Source organism: Glycine soja, chromosome 3, assembly GCF_004193775.1.
Source record: "Glycine soja cultivar W05 chromosome 3, ASM419377v2, whole genome shotgun sequence".
Classification (NCBI taxonomy): Eukaryota; Viridiplantae; Streptophyta; class Magnoliopsida; order Fabales; family Fabaceae; genus Glycine; species Glycine soja.
The window spans coordinates 46,625,197-46,643,697 of record NC_041004.1 but is presented as its reverse complement, the minus strand read 5'-3'; the positions used below and the strand labels follow the sequence as shown (position 1 = coordinate 46,643,697).

The 18,501-nt window shown below is 35.5% G+C and overlaps 2 protein-coding genes across 3 annotated transcripts in view; both read left to right on the top strand.

Moving 5' to 3' along the window:
* Positions 1-1,639: 1,639 nt before the first annotated feature.
* Positions 1,640-3,726, top strand: LOC114407741 (pentatricopeptide repeat-containing protein At3g04760, chloroplastic-like). The gene has a single exon (XM_028370959.1). The coding sequence runs from the start codon at positions 1,795-1,797 to the stop codon at positions 3,505-3,507; it is 1,713 nt and encodes a 570-aa protein (XP_028226760.1). The 5' UTR covers positions 1,640-1,794; the 3' UTR covers positions 3,508-3,726.
* Positions 3,727-4,915: 1,189 nt separating this feature from the next.
* The window catches only part of LOC114407740 (exportin-4-like), a 28,882-nt gene continuing 15,296 nt past the window's right edge, over positions 4,916-18,501 (top strand). For both annotated transcript variants that reach the window (XR_003665680.1, XM_028370957.1), the window contains exons 1-14: positions 4,916-5,336; positions 6,149-6,236; positions 9,425-9,533; positions 10,111-10,209; positions 14,330-14,372; positions 14,813-14,884; positions 14,985-15,080; positions 15,217-15,453; positions 15,591-15,774; positions 16,384-16,495; positions 16,634-16,720; positions 16,813-16,951; positions 17,091-17,187; positions 17,293-17,355. Coding sequence is in view for 1 of the 2 variants with exons in the window: in XM_028370957.1 (XP_028226758.1) it covers positions 5,250-5,336; positions 6,149-6,236; positions 9,425-9,533; positions 10,111-10,209; positions 14,330-14,372; positions 14,813-14,884; positions 14,985-15,080; positions 15,217-15,453; positions 15,591-15,774; positions 16,384-16,495; positions 16,634-16,720; positions 16,813-16,951; positions 17,091-17,187; positions 17,293-17,355 (1,513 nt within the window). In the remaining variant the exon portion in view is untranslated. The remainder of the gene's footprint in view (positions 5,337-6,148; positions 6,237-9,424; positions 9,534-10,110; positions 10,210-14,329; positions 14,373-14,812; positions 14,885-14,984; positions 15,081-15,216; positions 15,454-15,590; positions 15,775-16,383; positions 16,496-16,633; positions 16,721-16,812; positions 16,952-17,090; positions 17,188-17,292; positions 17,356-18,501) is intronic.

Sequence of the window (18,501 nt, the reverse complement as noted above, 5' to 3'; positions counted from 1 at the left end):
TTGCAAGGCAAATCTCGATTATTGAAATGTAAAGACAAAATGATGATTAAAGCTACATATATGGTGAATTAAGTTGAATCGGTTTCAAGGTACTGGGCCTTTATTAGATTAAATGTCAGACTCAAATAATCATTTCTCATTTTGTTGCATGGAGAGTGAAAGTGAAAATATATTTCCATTATTAGTATGTTGTTGTCATCATTCTTTAAAGAAGTCAAATCAACCTTTTAACTCATTTTCATGGGTGTTACCATAAGATAAGTCCTTCAATTTGTAGTATCAAAGTTTGTTATTTGATGAATAATTTAGTTTAGACATAAAAACAAGGTCATATAAGGGCAAGTTTAACTCTTGTTTCAACCATCTCGCAAAAAATAAGATGAATTTAGATTTTAGTTTTGAAAAGATAAAGACAAAAATTTTAAACTCAACATGCTAAAGAACAATGTTATATTTTTAATCCTACAAAAAAGTTATATTTTTAATAAAATGTGTAAGTTTAACTATATTAATTACTTACTTTTACTATTACTATAGTATTTAACTTATGGCTTTTTACCTTTTGGTTACCCTAATATTAATGTGGAATATCTATAAGTTTTGCTAATGATTAATATTTGTCGGTGGACTTGTTTAATGAGAATTTTTTTTTCAATCACATTTTTTTTTCATCTACAAGGTTCAAATCTATTACTTTACTTAAGGAAACCAAACCTGATATTAATTTGACCTATGGTTTGTTAGTTATGACTTTTTTGTTTGAGTTATATAACCACAATAATGAGATTAAGTTTTAGAATCTTATACAAGCTATCTAATTTCTTTCACTAGTGAAAATAAAAAAACCCTTAACTATTAGGTTGAACCGATTTTCTTGACATATAACTTACGAGTTAAGTTATTATATATTTTATTTTATTTTATGTTGTTATTTATTTTTTTATTTTAAGGTTTATTTAATGCTTCTCAAATATAAAAAATCCAATCCAAAATAGTTTTGGATTCAGTTTGATTTCAGAACTATCTTGATTAAATGATGAAATAAAAAAGTTAATTCAACTCGAGATTTAGAAAATTTAATCAATATTGATAAAAATATTATATAAAATGTAATTTTAAAATTAATTAATGTTCATTTTCATTACTTTTTTTAAAAATAGCATAATAAATCAATGAATATATTATAATTTATAAAATTATATTACCTATTAAATATATATTAAACTTACACAATAAAAATTAACTAATTACTTTATTTTCTCATAATGATCTTATCCGATTTAAATATAATTATTTTAAGTAAAAGATACAATTTAGACAAAAAAATATTTTATTTTAAAGCCCATAAAAAATAATATTAAAATGTAAAAAGGCAAAAATTGAACATGATATTTTTTAAAATATTAATAACACATGTATCAAAAGTTCTTATAACAATATTAATAATGATATATATTTTTTATTCATACGAATGAAAGATATTATTGAGAGATTTATCATACTTAGATGTATACCGTCCAATCAACTGAGTTAAAATTTATTAAAAACGTAAAAACAGTTTTATTAATTTGTTAATAATTTTTTAATGAGTGATAAAAAGACGTGTTTAAAATAGTGTATCCGAAATGATATTGTAATTTTTGGCCTTCTTGGTGTATGCTATGCAATGAGCCTCATCCACAAACAATCTCTATGACCTGACTGTGGAATCACATTCACACGCTCTTCACCTTTTTCATCTTCTTCCTCCTCTCATACCACCTTCACTTCCATGAAGCCACAACATCAATATCAATGACAACAACAGTTTCCACCGATTTCCTCCCCCTGTTCAACCCCCACCCCAACCGCACCAATTCCCATTCTAATTCCCGTACACTCCCAATTCTCAATGAAACCACCAACATCAACCGCACTCTCTCTTCCGTTTCCAAGCCCCAAACCCATACCCTCGATTTCAAAGACACCCATCTCCTCAAATCCCTCTCCCGATCCTGCAAAGCCGGCAACTTCAACGAGTCCCTCTACTTCCTCCGCCACCTCGTCAACAAGGGCCACAAACCCGACGTCGTTTTGTGCACCAAACTCATCCACGGGCTCTTCACTTCCAAAACCATAGACAAAGCCATTCAGGTCATGCACATCCTCGAAAACCACGGCCACCCCGACCTCATCGCCTACAACGCCATCATCACCGGCTTCTGCAGAGCCAACCGAATCGATTCTGCATACCAAGTGCTCGACAGAATGAAAAACAAAGGCTTTTCACCCGACATCGTCACCTACAACATTCTCATTGGTTCCCTTTGTTCCAGGGGAATGCTCGATTCAGCTCTTGAATTCAAGAACCAGTTGCTGAAAGAAAACTGCAAGCCCACCGTCGTTACTTACACTATTTTAATAGAAGCAACTCTTTTGCAGGGTGGGATTGATGAAGCAATGAAGCTCTTGGATGAGATGTTGGAAATTAATCTTCAACCTGATATGTTCACTTACAACTCCATCATAAGGGGTATGTGCAGAGAAGGTTACGTGGATCGTGCGTTTCAGATTATTAGCAGCATAAGTAGCAAGGGCTATGCCCCGGATGTCATAACTTATAACATTCTCTTGCGAGGTCTTTTGAATCAGGGCAAATGGGAGGCTGGTTACGAATTGATGTCTGATATGGTTGCAAGAGGTTGTGAGGCTAACGTTGTGACGTACAGTGTTTTGATTAGTTCGGTCTGTCGCGATGGGAAGGTTGAGGAAGGGGTGGGTTTGTTAAAGGATATGAAGAAAAAAGGGTTAAAACCTGATGGTTATTGCTATGACCCTTTGATTGCTGCTTTGTGCAAAGAGGGTAGAGTGGATTTGGCTATTGAGGTATTGGATGTCATGATCTCCGACGGGTGCGTGCCGGATATTGTGAACTATAACACCATATTGGCTTGTTTATGTAAGCAAAAAAGAGCTGATGAGGCTTTGAGCATTTTTGAAAAGTTGGGTGAAGTGGGGTGTTCACCGAATGCTAGTTCCTACAACTCAATGTTCAGTGCTCTATGGAGTACTGGGCATAAAGTTAGAGCATTAGGAATGATTTTGGAGATGTTGGACAAGGGTGTTGATCCTGATGGGATTACGTATAATTCGCTTATATCTTGTTTGTGCAGAGATGGGATGGTGGATGAGGCCATTGAGTTGTTGGTGGACATGGAGATGGAGAGTAGTGAGTGTAAGCCAAGTGTTGTTAGTTACAACATTGTTCTTCTTGGGTTGTGCAAAGTGAGTAGAGTTAGTGATGCCATTGAGGTGTTGGCTGCGATGGTGGACAAAGGGTGTCGGCCAAATGAAACTACTTACACTTTTTTGATTGAAGGGATTGGTTTTGGGGGGTGTCTAAATGATGCTAGGGACTTGGCTACCACCCTTGTTAATATGGATGCTATTTCTGAACATTCATTTGAACGATTGTACAAAACATTTTGCAAGCTTGATGTGTACAGACAGCTTAATTTGTCTGATTAATTAACAACTATAGGGGATTTATAAAATGCAAGAATTGTCCACGAACTCTTTTGTTTTGTTTCAGTTTTCCTACCAGTCTTTGGTTAATTGTAGCTTTCTGTTTGGAGTAGAGGACAGATAATGTCCATAGTCATTGTTTTTTTCTGTTGAGGATGCTGTCATCACTATGTGCTTGTCCTTTTTGACGGCAAAGAAGGTTGTATATGATTCCGAATGCTAGATGGATGGACTTCGAGTGGGAGATGGGTTTTGGGAAGCGAAAAAAATCTGACTTCCATAGTGGCTTTATGTGAAGAATTTGTGATGATGCTGCGATTTTTTTGACCTTTTATGGGGTTAAGATTTTGTACCATTGTTACACTTAAATTCCTCGTTACTCTCCAAAGATATATTATGTGACTTTGGGGGTAGAAAATATGATTAACAACAATTCGGATCAGTAAAATGTATATGTGACAAATTATTTTTTTAGTCTTTGATATAGTAATTTGACACTTTGCGATAGTTTTTAACATAGTTTTAAAATACAAATTCAAAATGAACCAATATTATGATTTAATTTGAAAAATCAATCCATTTTTTTGTCAAGCTGGTTTCAATAACTTTTAAAATAAGAATAAAAATTAGTCTTTAATATCAAAATTAATTTTAAATAATATTTAATTATTTCTTTAGTATCTAAATTTGAGGTGTGTTTTTTAATCTTTAAAATTTAAAGTTGTTTTTTTCTTGAATTTTGACAAATTATTATTTTTAGTCTTTACTATAATAAATTAATACTTTCTGACAATTTTTAGTCATTATATATTAATTTATTTTGTAGTTGCTTGAATTTATATTTTAAAATTGTCACAAAGTGCTAAAAAATCATCCTAAAGTACTAATTTATTATGTTAAAGACTAAAAAAATAATTTATTAGAAGGTCAAGAATTAGAAAAATAAATAAATTTTAGGAATTAAAAAAACATACTTCCAAATTTAGAAATTAAACTACTAATTAAACCTAAAAAAATATCAATTGAAAATATATAAAATATAGTTTGATGAAATACACTCTTTTAACACGAATTTGAGGAAATTCTTTTTGTATGGTTGAACATTTTTATACGGGTGTTGCTAGGTGCACCCAACATTATTGCTGGTGCCCATCATTTTTTAAAAATACCAAGACTACTCCTACACTTTTTTTGCATTTGTGATTGATGTGTGAGAATGGTCCGTAAATCGTTAATATTTTTAAAATAAATGATTAATTAGTTAAAAATAATATTATATCATAGAATAAATTATTAAGTAATTTATATATTTAAAAATATGCATTTAACTATTTATGATGAATTTTAATCAAAATCAAGTATGAATTTATTATAAATTTTAGTTTTATAAAATAATGTTAGAATACTAACAACAATAGCAGCAGCAGGAGAAAAAAAGAAACTCTTTGAGTAGCGCTGCGGAGCTTGGGCTGACAGAAGGAGACTCACTGGTTTGGTGTAGTAGAAATAGCCGCCTAGACACAACACTCTCTCACTCAGGAATGGATTGAATATTCCTCTTCTTTCTTATTATCTCATTTTCTCATTGATTCAGTTCCCAAGGTTGTCGTCGCCATCCACGATTCCGCGCTGATTTATCCATTAATCAATGCTTATAACAAAATACAACAACAAATAAAACTCATTACTCCAAATCCTCATCAACTCTTTTCAATTCCTTTTCCCTATTCTCTTGTCTCGCCAAGATGCAAGGGTTTACGGCACCGACTACAGATTTCACTGAACTTCAGTCTACTATGCGAGCCATCGAGCATGCTTGCACTTCCATTCAGGTTCCAATCACTCTTTTTTTCTCTTACTGTTTCTCTTTCCTTTTGAAGTAGAGGTAAGAATACAAAACTTATTTTAAGTAGATGTAAAGTCGGATTCAGAATCCAAATGCTCAAATTCTGGCTTCTTCTTGCCGGCATATAATCAAAGACATTATTATTCAAATATGTTTTTTATGTTTAGGAATTAGGGATGAAGGTTAAAGTAGTATGATATGATCACAATCACACTTCTGAAAAATGACTGTATGCTAGCATACTTTTTTTTTTTTTTATCGGCAATTGTTAGTTGTTAGTTATTTGTTAGTGGGGGGATTCAAACCCATGACCTCTTCCCCCTCCCTTCTCCCTTTACCACCAAACCAACCTTATAACTCCCTTATGGTAGTATACTTACCTTTTTCCTCTCTTGTAAGAAAATCATTGGAAAAGATGCAGTTATTAAGCTCAAGAACAATGCAAGTGTATTACTACTTCTGAGTTCTGAAATCTATTTCATTTTTTAGAAGAAAAAATTTCAGAAGCTCTGAATGTATCTATCAGAATCTTATGATTCACAATTCGAATCTTACAATTTGATAAAATTCAGCTACCTATTGATTCGTATCATAAGATGAATCTTAAATGAGTTGGGAAATGCCATAGTCCCATTATTGTCTTGAGGTGATATTTTCTTTAACACTTTCTACTTCAAATTCATGTGGGTGTAGTGAAGGGATAGAGTTTCTGCTAGCATTTCATTTGAAGTATTACTCATAGGAATGCAAATACATATGTCCTCATGTTCTTATTCTTTGTTATGCATTTATTTTCAGATGCATATCAATCCAGGAGCTTCTGAGGCAGTTATATTGTCATTAGGCCAGTCTTCTCAGCCATATAAGACTTGCCAATTCATTCTTGGTGAGTTTACATGTTGTGTGACAAACAAAATATCTTCCTTATGTATTATGCAAATGATACTGCTAATTCATTTGATCATGGACAGGCAAGAATGTGCACATTAACTTGAATTATATGTGTTGATGGACATATCGTTGATGCCGTAGTTTACTTAGGTGAAATCATCACTGCGAGGGATCTACTGCCCTTTCAATATGTGAAAATTGCAGTTTGAATACTTTACTTAAGAATTAGAATTTAATTAGTTTGTCTGGTCATTATAAAGCATTTTTGGTGTTGCTTGTTAGTTGGATGATGAAAATAGCCAACTTGAAAACAAATTCAGCATTGTAATGCTATGCCTGTTCAGTGATTTGATTCATTTCATCAGCAACTATATAAGTGACTCCATTATTCAGTCCCTAAGGTTAATTTTGGTTGTCATTAGTGATGAACTGGGCAATAATTTATGCTTCAATGGAAATTATACTTATCTCGAGGGTTGTGTTTTTCTTTAATATAGGCAGGCTATGGAGCATTAATACTGCATTTCAATTCAAAATAAATCATCTCTTAGTGATATGATTACCTTGAGAAATTATAATTTTCACTTATTTAGATGCATGCTTCAGTTTTCTTTCTTTCCCTCATTTTTTTATGTAAAAAAAAATCTTGGGGGTAAATTTCTGCTTTTTCAAGAAAATGAAAGCACAACCAAATCATGGGATCGGACTAGTTTAGGTAGATTATTTTTGTTTTGGAACATTTTTGTCAATCATTGTTATTCATTATACACTATTAAATGCCCTTTTTAAGTTTTTGCTTTCTGAACACTGTAATTTGTTTGGTATTTAGTTTTACAATTTAGAGAAAGTGTGTGTGAGAGAGAAGAGAGAGATTGAGAAACAGATTGTTATTCAACCTAACTGAAAACAGTTAAGGAAAAGTTTATATAGTTTCCAGCGAGAGCTGTCAACTATCCTAACTGATGACTAACTACAGTTAACAAACTGACAGCACCTAACTGTAGTAAGTAAAAATACTTGAGGTACAGTATACACTTATACTGCCCCTGAAAGCTCATGAGGGGTTGGAAGAATGTCTTTCACATGTATTTTCTTTCCATATTTTGGTTCCTAATCAGACTTATGCTGCCTGATTGAGGAACCATATTTATGGTGACTAACTCTGTATATAGTACCTCTGGTACTTCTCTAATATATATATATAGATTTATCTTTGCTGATAAAAAAAAAAGAAAAGTAGCAGGACATAAAACCTTGGTCAAAATATCTGCCAGTTGATTAAGAGCAGGGACATGCACCACATTGATCTGGTTGGTGAGGACCTTTTCTCGGACAAAGAACAGATCCAACTCCGTGTGCTTAGTTCTAGAGTGAAGAACAGGATTATGAGCCAAGGAGCAGTACTGGTATTGTCACAAAGAATGACAGGAGTGGTGTGAGGATCTTGACTTCAAAAAGAAGGGACTGAATCCAAGTGATATCAGCTGCTCTGAGAGCCATGCTCCTATATTCTGCCTCTGTAATAGAACGGGCAACCACTGACTGTTTCCTGGACCACCTAGCGATCAAATTAGGTCCAAGAAAAATAGCAGCTCCAGATGTAGACCTCCTATCATCAGGATCAGATGCCCTATATGCATCGGAATAGGCATGAAGAGGAAAGGGTTGCTGCAGGGAAGCAGCCTTGAAATGCAACCCTAAAGAAACTGTACCCTTGAGGTACCTCAGAATTCTCGGGTTCACAGATTGCACAGATTCGAAAACAACATCACTTTCATGAGACAAACTTCCAAAACAGCCTTAAGAAAGAGTAAACGAGCCTAAGTTTTGAGTTAGGTTGATAGAACCTAAAGCACGTTTTCGAGAATGATCAATACACACCTCTCGCGCAAGCAACAGAGTTTCAACTTCATCAACAGAGAATGGATCAAATCTACTAGTGATGAGTGAAATCAATGATTCATATTAATTAGGGAGTCCATCAAGAATCAAATTAAGATGCTCAGAATTGGATACTGGTTCACTCTTAGAATGTGAGTTTGAGTCTAACTCAATCCCAAAAGCTAGCTCATAGGTGAGGGTTGCTCCCCACTTATATACTCTATTTTGGCATTATATCTAACCGATGTGGGACTTGGGTTTTTTTCAATACATCCCTTCACACCCAACAATTTTGGACTTGGTATATGAATAATATGATAGGTGACCCGTTAATGGATTTAGGATAGGCTCTGATACCATCTTAGAATGTGAGTTTGAGTCTAACTCAACCCCAAAAGCTAGTTCATAGGTAAGAGTTGTTTTCCACTTATATACTCTATCTTGGTACTATCTTTAGCCGATGTGGAACTTAGGTTTTTTTTCAATATTCACCAAAGGAACTGAGCGCGTTGACTAGATTTTGCACATGAAGAAGATAATAAGAGATGGAGCGATTATCAAGAGAGATTTCGAAGCTCATTGCAAGCTTGACAAATCTTCGCGTGAGTGAGATTGAAAATGTGATTGGATGCGATCCCATAACTGCCACGGCGATTGACAACCAACAATGCGAGGAAGAATTTCACCAGAAATAATGGATTACAACCACACAAGAAGAAACTGATTCTATTCGTACCAAACACGATACTCACTGGTGACTTTATCTGAATTGCGATCTTCAACCGAAGCATATTTAGGAGAAATTTGAGGATTAATGATGTAGCCTTCAAGATGATGACTATGAATAACAGATCCCACCTGTTGAATCCAAAGAAGGTAGTTCTTTGCATTCAACTTCTGAGAAATTGATTGCGTGAACATTTTGGAAGAACTAGCCAATGACGATGGCAGCGGTGAGGAGGAAGGAGGAGTCGATGCGGAAGCCACGAAAAAAGCTTGGTTTTGACCTAAGCTCTGTATACCATTTTACAATTCAGAGAAACTGTGTGTGAGAGAGAGAGAGAAGAGAGAGATTGAGAAACGGATTGTTATTCAACCTAATTGAAAACAGTTATAAGAAGAGTATATATAGTTGACAGTGAGAATTGTCAACTATCCTAACTGACAACTAACTATAGTTAACAAACTAACAACACCTAACTGTAGTAAGTAAAAATACTTGAGGTACAGTATACGCTTATATTTAGTATTTACTATTCTGGTTTAGGTCATGCTGATACTCTAATGGTTTTGTCTATGCAGAAAATTCCCAAGTGGCAACTGCAAGGTTTCAAGCGGCTGCAGCAATCCGAGAAGCAGCAATTAGAGAATGGGGTTTTCTTAGTGCTGATGACAAGAGAGGCTTGATAAGGTCTTCTGTAACTTTGATTCCACTAACTTCTGTGCTGTTTTTGATATTTACATCATGATTGGCTTTGCTCATATAATTTACAATTAAACATCTTTCTTGCACGTATGAGCATGTTCTAGAAAGCAGAGATTCTTATGTCATGTTCAACACAATCTTTGTGGTTGGGAGAAGTTATGATAAGGAAAAGAAGCAAACTTTCTGGAAAATGGATTTTGCTCATGGACTGCAAAATTGAATAAAACACAAAGAATACTTAAAAGAAATACAAAATCTCAAAATAAAATTCAGAAGGGCTTATCAAGACTGTAAAACATGGTTGATGTATGTGTACCATTTGTTCTTAAAGTTTGCTAATTGATCCATCTACAAGGTACTTGCAACCATGTATGGATTACCAAATGAATTGCTTTAGCTTCAAGTAGTATGGTTGTTGCCAAATCCTTGGCTCGAGCTGGGAGCCAAATCTCTATAATGTGTCACTTGTTTGATAGTTACAAGACAACTCTCTATCAGACTCTGTCATGCTATTATTTGATCCGTTGTTACTTATTCCTCTTTAAATATTTGTTACTTGCAGTTTTTGTCTATGCTATGTCATGCAGCATGCTAGTTCTCCTGATGGCTATGTCCAAGCAAAGGTTTCTTCTGTGGCTACTCAGTTGATGAAAAGGGGTTGGTAAGTAGTGCATTCTGTTTTTGTTTTTAGTTTTATTAAGAGCATAACTGAACACATAGCATGCATATTCAACCTTGTCTCATTTATAATTGAACACTGGATTCTTTTTGTTACAAACTTTTAGCTTGTCTGTGTCTTTTTCTTCAATGAAGATAATGGAGGAATGTCAGATTGTCATTGAATTGAATGATTAGCTTTGTGGGCAGGAGATGCTATATGCCATCTTAGAACATGAATCACCAGAGGCAGAGTGTGATGTGGGAGTAAGTGCAGATGCTGGAGATATTTTGTCAAACTGTTGTATTGTAAAAATCTTACAGTGCAGATACAACTCTAGTGCATCCATATAAATTATTTACATTCAAAGATTGTTATTGAAATCTTTTTCACTTTCAATAAGCATCAATAATTTTTAAAAAAATATTAAAGTACGGCAAAGGCTACGGTGGACAAGCTTTGTAAGTGGCTCATAGTTAACAAATTTTATTAACTGTTGGATTCATGACAAGGATGTCTCCACCATCGACTTCCTTGGCGAGATCGAAACCCTCTCCAACGGCTATTGGATCTCGTTAGTGTCGCATTTTACACGGTAACAACATTGCTGCTCTGCCGAGGATACGATGGAGAACTAATGACGATAACAGTGGTGTCATCGATGAATGCAATTCACGCTACTTCCACTTGATGATGAATGCTAATCGAAGGCACAACTCTCTAAAGGGAGCCATGATTGATGGAACTTGGGTAGATGACCCGTATAAGGTGAAGGAGGAAGTAAGATCATTCTTTTCAAAAAGATTTCAAGAAGCAGATGAACAATGACCTAGACTGGATGGAGTCTGCTTTCAGTCAATCAGCCAGCAACATAATGAAATGTTGATAGCGCCATTTCAAGAGGAGGAAGTAAAACAGACTATATGGGATTGTGGGAGTGATAAAAGCCCAGGCCTTGATGGAATGAACTTCAAATTCATCAAGCAGTTCTGGCAACTAATTAAACCCGACGTTCTTCGTTTTCTAGATGAATTTCATGTTAATGGAGTTTTCCCCAGGGGCTGCAATGCATCCTTCATAGCTTTCATTCCCAAGGTGGCTGACCCTCAACTCTTGAATGACTACAGACCTATCTCATTAATAGGTTGTATGTACAAGATTGTCTCTAAGGTGCTGGCTAAAAGAATGAAGAAGGTGATGTCCTTTATTGTAGATGAGACCCAATCTGCTTTTATTGAAGGAAGACATCTACTACATAGTGCCCTCATTGCAAATGAGGTGATTGAAGAGGCTAAAAGAAGCAGTAAACCTTGCCTTGTGTTCAAAGTAGATTACGAGAAGGCTTACGACTCCGTGTCTTGGGATTTTCTGTTCTATATGCTGGAAAGAACAGGATTCAGTTCTAAATGGGTCAAATGGATTGCGGGGTGTTTGAAATCTGCGTCTATTTCGATTTTGGTCAATGGTAGCCCTACAGCTGAATTCTATCCTAAAAGGGGTCTGAGGCAAGGGGATCCACTAGCACCCTTCCTATTTAATGTGGTAGCTGAAGCTTTGAATAGGCTGTTGCGGAGAGCTAAGGAGGAAAATCTGTATAAAGGCTTCAAGGTAGGATCCAACAATGTGGATGTTAGTATCCTACAGTATGCAGATGACACAATCTTTTTTGGGGAGACAACTATGGAGAATGTAAAGGCCATTAAAACTATTCTGAGGACGTTTGAACTTGTGTCAGGCCTAAAAATAAATTTTGCAAAGAGTGGCTTTGGAGCTTTTGGTGTAACGACTCAATGGAAGCAACGGGCAGCCAAATATTTGAATTGTGGGTTGCTGACTTTTCCTCTTGTTTACCTGGGTATACCTATAGGGACCAACCCAAGGCGAAGGCACATGTGGGATTCCATTATTCAGAAATGTGAGCGAAAACTAGCAAAGTGGAAACAGAGACATATATCTTTCGGGGGAGAGTGACATTAATAAAATCAGTGCTAACATCGATTCCCATCTACTTCTTTTCTTTTTTCAGGGTCCCTAAAGCAGTGGTGGATAGGCTGGTGCGAATACAACGTCGATTCATGTGGGGAGGTGCAGCTGACCAAACTAAGATTCCTTGGATCAATTGGGATGTAGTATGCTTACCAAAAGAAAAGGGGGCTTGGGCATCAAGGACATCAACAACTTTAACCTTGCATTGCTCGGCAAATGGAAGTGGAATCTCATGCAAAACCAAGGAGAACTATGGGCTAGGGTATTAGAATCCAAATATGGTGGTTGGAGGGGTTTGATGGATGCAAATTCAACAGCTCATGAATCAATTTGGTGGAGAGATTTAAAAAAGGTTTTCCTTTATTCACACCAGGGGCAGCTTATCAATAATGGGATGAAATGGAGGGTTCGAAGTGGAGACAAAGTCAAATTCTGGGAGGATAGGTGGCTAGGTGGGGAGGATTCACTGGCAGGAAAATATCCTAGGCTGTACCGGATATCATCACAGCAGCATCAGCTTGTTCGTCAGATGGGAAGTCATAAGGACAGAGGGTGGGAGTGGAATTTCACCTGGAGAAGGTCACTATTCGACAGCGAAATTGACTTGGCTGTCAATTTCATGAGAGAGGTTGATGGTAAGGTCATACAGCAATAAGGATCATTTCATGAGAGAGGTTGATGGTAAGGTCATACAACAATAAGGATCCGATGAGGGGGAGTGCAGTGCAGACCCAACAGGCCAATACTCAACACGTAACACATATCAAATGCTACAGGAGAAGACAGCTGAGGGTAGGCAAGAGGAGTGCTTTGTGGAATTGTGGAGATTAAAGATTCCAAGCAGAATAGCAGTTTTTGGGTGGAGGCTACTTAGAGACAGACTACCTACTAGACAAAATCTACAGAGAAGGCAAGTGCAAATCACAGATACGCTTTGTCCTTTCTGCAGAAATACAGAGGACGGTGCATCACATTTATTCTTCCATTGCAGCAAAATCCAACCCCTTTGGTGGGAAACCATGTCATGGCTACACTTACAAGGTGCTTTTCCTCTAAGTCCAAAAAACCATTTTCTTCAACACATAGGTGTTCAAGTGGATGGTGTAAGGTTCAAAAGATGGCACTGCTGGTGGTTAGCTTTAACATGGTCTATTTGGAAGCTCCGAAACAGCATAGTGTTCTCTAATGCAACCTTCAATGCTAATAAATTGCTTGAAGATGCTACATTCCTCATCTAGACTTGGCTAAGGGGTTTTGAAAAAGATTTCACAATCCACTTTAACCAATGGTCAAGTAGTATTAGTCAAGGTTTCTGTATCAGTAGAGACTAGAACAGTTTGCAGGGCAACATCTGTATATTTCATTTATTCCTTACTTTGGTTCTCCTTTAGACTAGGATTGTCTGACTGTGGAACCAGCAGTAAGGTATAATATATATGTATATCAGTACCTCTGGTACTGCATTTTATATAAATAATATTATCTTTGCTGACCAAAAAAAAATCGGTGAAGAGGTTTTCAATTGCTTTGTTGCCACTGTAAAGTTTGGTTAAGTTTATTCCTTTTTGTAGATTTGTTTCTGGGTTTGGTTTTTAAGCCTTGGGTTTTCCTGCTTAGGGTCTAAACATGCATTCGTGCAGTAGATAACAAGAAGATGAGCAAGCAAGCGACAAAAGTACTATATTTTTTAATCAATCAAACTATTAATGAATTCTCCAACTTTTGAGATTTTTTTACATTTCCATTTGGTTGTTGCTGTGTTGATGATTAGTAAGTTAAATGCTCTTTCGGTCATATGTATCACTTTTGATGTTTATGTTGCATTTCACTTCTTGATCTTTGGAATAACCTCAATTTGGCGTTTAGGGGTACAGGTATTTTATGATGGCAATCAACAAAGTATTAATTATTTATCTATCAAATGAAAGTAAAAACTTTGTTTATAATATGTAAACCTGAAACCCTAATAATGTGTCTAGGGTAGGCTAAGGCATTTAATATGAAACTGTTGAGATCATATCCAATGGCTGAACTTCTTACTGAGATTATATTGTTGCATATCAATATTGGATAAGGTTTTATGGTTATGGATTTATCTCTCTTATAGTTTGTTTGATAAAAATATTTGTATTTCTAGGCTTGAGTTTGTACCTGCAGAGAAGGAGGCTCTTTTTTATCAGGTGCCAAAATATTTTGTTTCTGTTTGTAGTTTCTTTTCTTTCAGCTTTGGTCTCAGTATTACTCTTTGCATGTCTGCTTCCTTTTCTTCCTTCTGTTCATATTTCTGGACTCAATCTAACTTCAAACTTTTTTTTTTCCACAAAAAATTACCTAAACCCTTGTAAGTAGTGTTAAGCAGATCTCAATCCTTATGATTAAAGTGGATCAGTTATGTGTTGCAGTTTTACGGATGAAGAGCAAATCAGTTTTGAAGACTTTAATTTGTGATGAAAAAATTAAGAGTTCAATTACTACAAATTAAAGTCTTCATAATTAATTTGTAGTAAATATATTATACTTAACTGTAAGGCAAGATTGTGTTAGGATATCCATTCAGGATTTTTTATTTGCTCCCAAACATCCACATTTCATGCATGTCTGACAATTTCATGTACTGTAGGTGAACCAGGCTATTGTGGGCATTCATGGTTTAGATGTGCAGTTTGCTGGAATCAAATTCCTCGATTCATTGGTATGAGATATTTTATGATTAAGAAATTTTTGCCATTTCGCTTATTGCTTTGGATGTTAAATATGTTTTTTAGTTTTTGATTTATATTCAATATCTGTAGGTATCAGAATTTTCTCCATCTACTTCAAGTGCTATGGGCCTTCCAAGGGAATTTCATGAGCAGTGTAGGAGGTCACTTGAGCAGGACTACCTAAAGGTCTTTCTAATTTTGAATATTTATTTTCACTTTTCTTTTACCAAGTTAATTGAAGTTTTTTCATTAGAACTAACAATTATTTCTTAATTAATATTAGTTTTTCCTTTTTTCCCCTCTTATATTGCCTATATTATAGACATTCTACCGCTGGACACAAGAAGCTGCTTCAAGTGTCACAAACAGGATTATTGAATCTGACTCTGCTGTACCAGAGGTTAAAGTTTGCACTGCTGCACTGGATCACATGCTTCAAATTTTAAATTGGGATTTTCGTAGCAATACTAGTGAAACAAAAATAAATGTAAATGTCTTCTCTGCTGGAGTTAGACAAGATGGGGATTCTCTCAAAAGGTCTGAATGTCACCTAGTGCAGGTAATCAGTTTTGCTTATTAACAATTTACAGGCATTTGATAGAATGAAATATAACACACTGATTGGTGTCATAACTAGAAATTTGGACTAAATCTCCCATGGATCGGCTTTCATTCTGTTTTTATGCTTACATGCAGCCTGGTTCTGATTGGCATGATGTGTTAATACTAAGCAGTCATGTTGGATGGCTTTTGAGTTTATATGCAGCATTGAGGCTGAAATTTTCATGCGAAGGATACTGGCTTGACTGCCCTATTGCAGTCTCTGCTCGAAAGCTAGTTGTACAATTTTGTTCTCTAACAGGAGCTGTATTTCTTTCTGGTATGAGTATTCCTCGTCTTCTTTTATGCCAATTGTATGTTCATAGAATTACAATCTAAAGGTGGATAAGTATTTTACCTGTCTTGGTGATGAGATATATGGTTTTTTCTAAGGATGGATTTGATAGAGATGTCAAGCAACTTTTACTGATAGTAAGATCTTTCTTGATAAAGTGTTCAATTAAATTAATTGGTCCTTGCACAAACTTTATCTTTTCTGAGAGATATCTTCTGGAAAGCATGGAATGAGACTATAGTGATAAGGGTTAGGCTTCTAGAAGTGGATATTTCTTCAAAAGTATGAAAAACTTCATTACTACCTTTGCAGTGGTTGATTCAATATCAAAATTTTCAAACCGTTACTCTACAGCTGTTCTGCTAAATTTTGCTGGATAACTAGTTATTGCTCAAAGCACTCCTGATCAGTCTTAGGCCTTAGGGACTCAGTTCTCTGTATCACCATTGCAACATGTCCCCTAATAAATTTAAGTTATTCGAAATTCTTGATTTGAATTTCTTGGACTTTTTTTTTTTGGTTTTTGGTAAAGAGATCCTGACTAATCCGGAGTTTAGCCGGGAGGTCTTTGACTTTGTTTGTGCCTTGATTTAGATGATGGAAAAATGCATGAGCAGCATCTTCTGCAGCTCTTATCCGGGATAATAGAGTGGGTAGATCCTCCAGATGCCGTTTCAAAAGCTATTGAAAATGGGAAAAGTGACAGGTTTGAAGGACATTCATCTGCATAATGCACATGTGAATGCACCCCACTACCTGCGCACCCACCCAAAATGGGAAAAGTGACAGGTTTATTTTTTAATATTATATATTTGACCCTCAAATTGATGTTGGTTTCTTTCAGTGAGATGCTTGATGGTTGTCGTGCATTATTGGCCATTGCAAATGTAACAACCCCCTATGTGTTTGAGGGTTTGCTAAAATCTATGAGGTTATTGTAATAATAATTTAATTTTTAGGTGTTAATCATAATGGGAGTTGAAATAAATCGATGTGAGTAAACTTTTTGTTTTGATACTTCAGGCCCATCGGTACTCTTACTTTTTTGTCAATGTTGATGTCTGAAGTAATTAAAGTCCTCATGACTAGTAACACAGAAGAGGAGACTTGGAGCTGGGAAGCACGTGATGTCTTATTGGATACTTGGACTGCCATTCTAACGGTATTCATTTAACTAGAACTATATGAAACAATTGCCTGTTTCTTCTAACTCTAATAGCATTTCTTCAATGTAAAATCAAAATTCTGAAGCTTGTTTAGTTCTGGTGATTACACTGAGCTATATTTATTGTTCTTTCCAGCCAATAAATACTATCAATGTGAATGCTTTGCTTCCATCCGAAGGGATAAAAGCTGCTGCCAATCTCTTTGGTTTCATTGTAGAATGCGAGCTACGATGTAAAACCTATATGCAACTTTCTATAATGCAGTCTTTTTCTGTCCTCTTGCTTTCTTTTTCCTCATCTACTATCTTATGGTAATGTGAATTCTCTTTTTATTTAGTGGCCTCTGCAACAGCATTTAATGATGAGGGCGATTCAGACTATCTTCATGCGTCGGTATCTGGTATGAGGAAGATTATAAACCTTGCACATGCTAGCATTATATTGTAATTTATGTTCTTGTTTATATTGTCTTTGCCATTGCTGGATTTTCTTTAAGCTGTTTCCCTATTGAAGAAAAAATACAGACTAGATAATAAAGCAGATGTGGGCAGCAGACAGATTCCTACTTTATAATGTGAATATGTGATTAGACAGGGCTTGGTTGAGAACTCAATTTAGTTCTGAAAATGAAAAGTTGTTGCCGAAAATGGTTTAGTGGTTTTTGTTTAATACTTGTGAAAATTTAAAGTCAAAATGTGCTAAAATTGCATGGTCATTGATGCCTTGTTGGAGTACAAGCGAGTGCCACATTCGTGGGTTAGAAACAAGTTAAATGATATATAGTATATGAGCCTATATGTAAGGGAAGAACTGAAGCCCAAATAAAAGAAGAGTATAAAAAAATTGAAAGACCCGACCATAAAAAAGCTCAGCAAGTGAAGACAGACCTGTAGCTTCTAAAACTCAACAAAAAGAAGCACAAGTTTAGGCAATAAAATGAAAGTAGGAAGTGCGGCCTTTGAGACCCAAACTTGAAGTACAAGCCAAAGCTGAAAATTGAAGATAAGTTAGAATTGGACCAAGCTAGCTGGAGTTGAGGAAGTGTTGGAGAACAAGCCCTACATCGGTATTTGGTGGGTTAGAAATAAGTTAGAGTATAAGCAAAGGGGTCATGAGTTCAAAGTGCCCAGGCATTTTTAGGACACAGTGACCACTCGAGCTGAAAGGCTACTAACTCACTCTCACACACTCTTTGACAAGGGCCCACACATAAATGCCTTTAGTTGTAGCCCCTTCCTTGATTAATTCAATCCCTTTTCCACTAATAATAGAGTACTAGAACTTGAAATGGAATGGCTAGGGACCTAGAGTGGGGGCAACAATATCATACAAAATACTTAAAAAAAATGCAATTTGAAGCAAAATATAGTTCAAAATCATTGCATTATTTTTGTACTATATTAATATTAATTGGAGTGAAATCTTATGGTTTTATTTTGAAATATTAAATAGGAAGGGGCTACAATAGTTTTCAACAGTTCAATCGCATTTATTTTATTTAATGCAGATGATTTCCTTTAAAACACATCCAGTTCTTGTTTGAAAA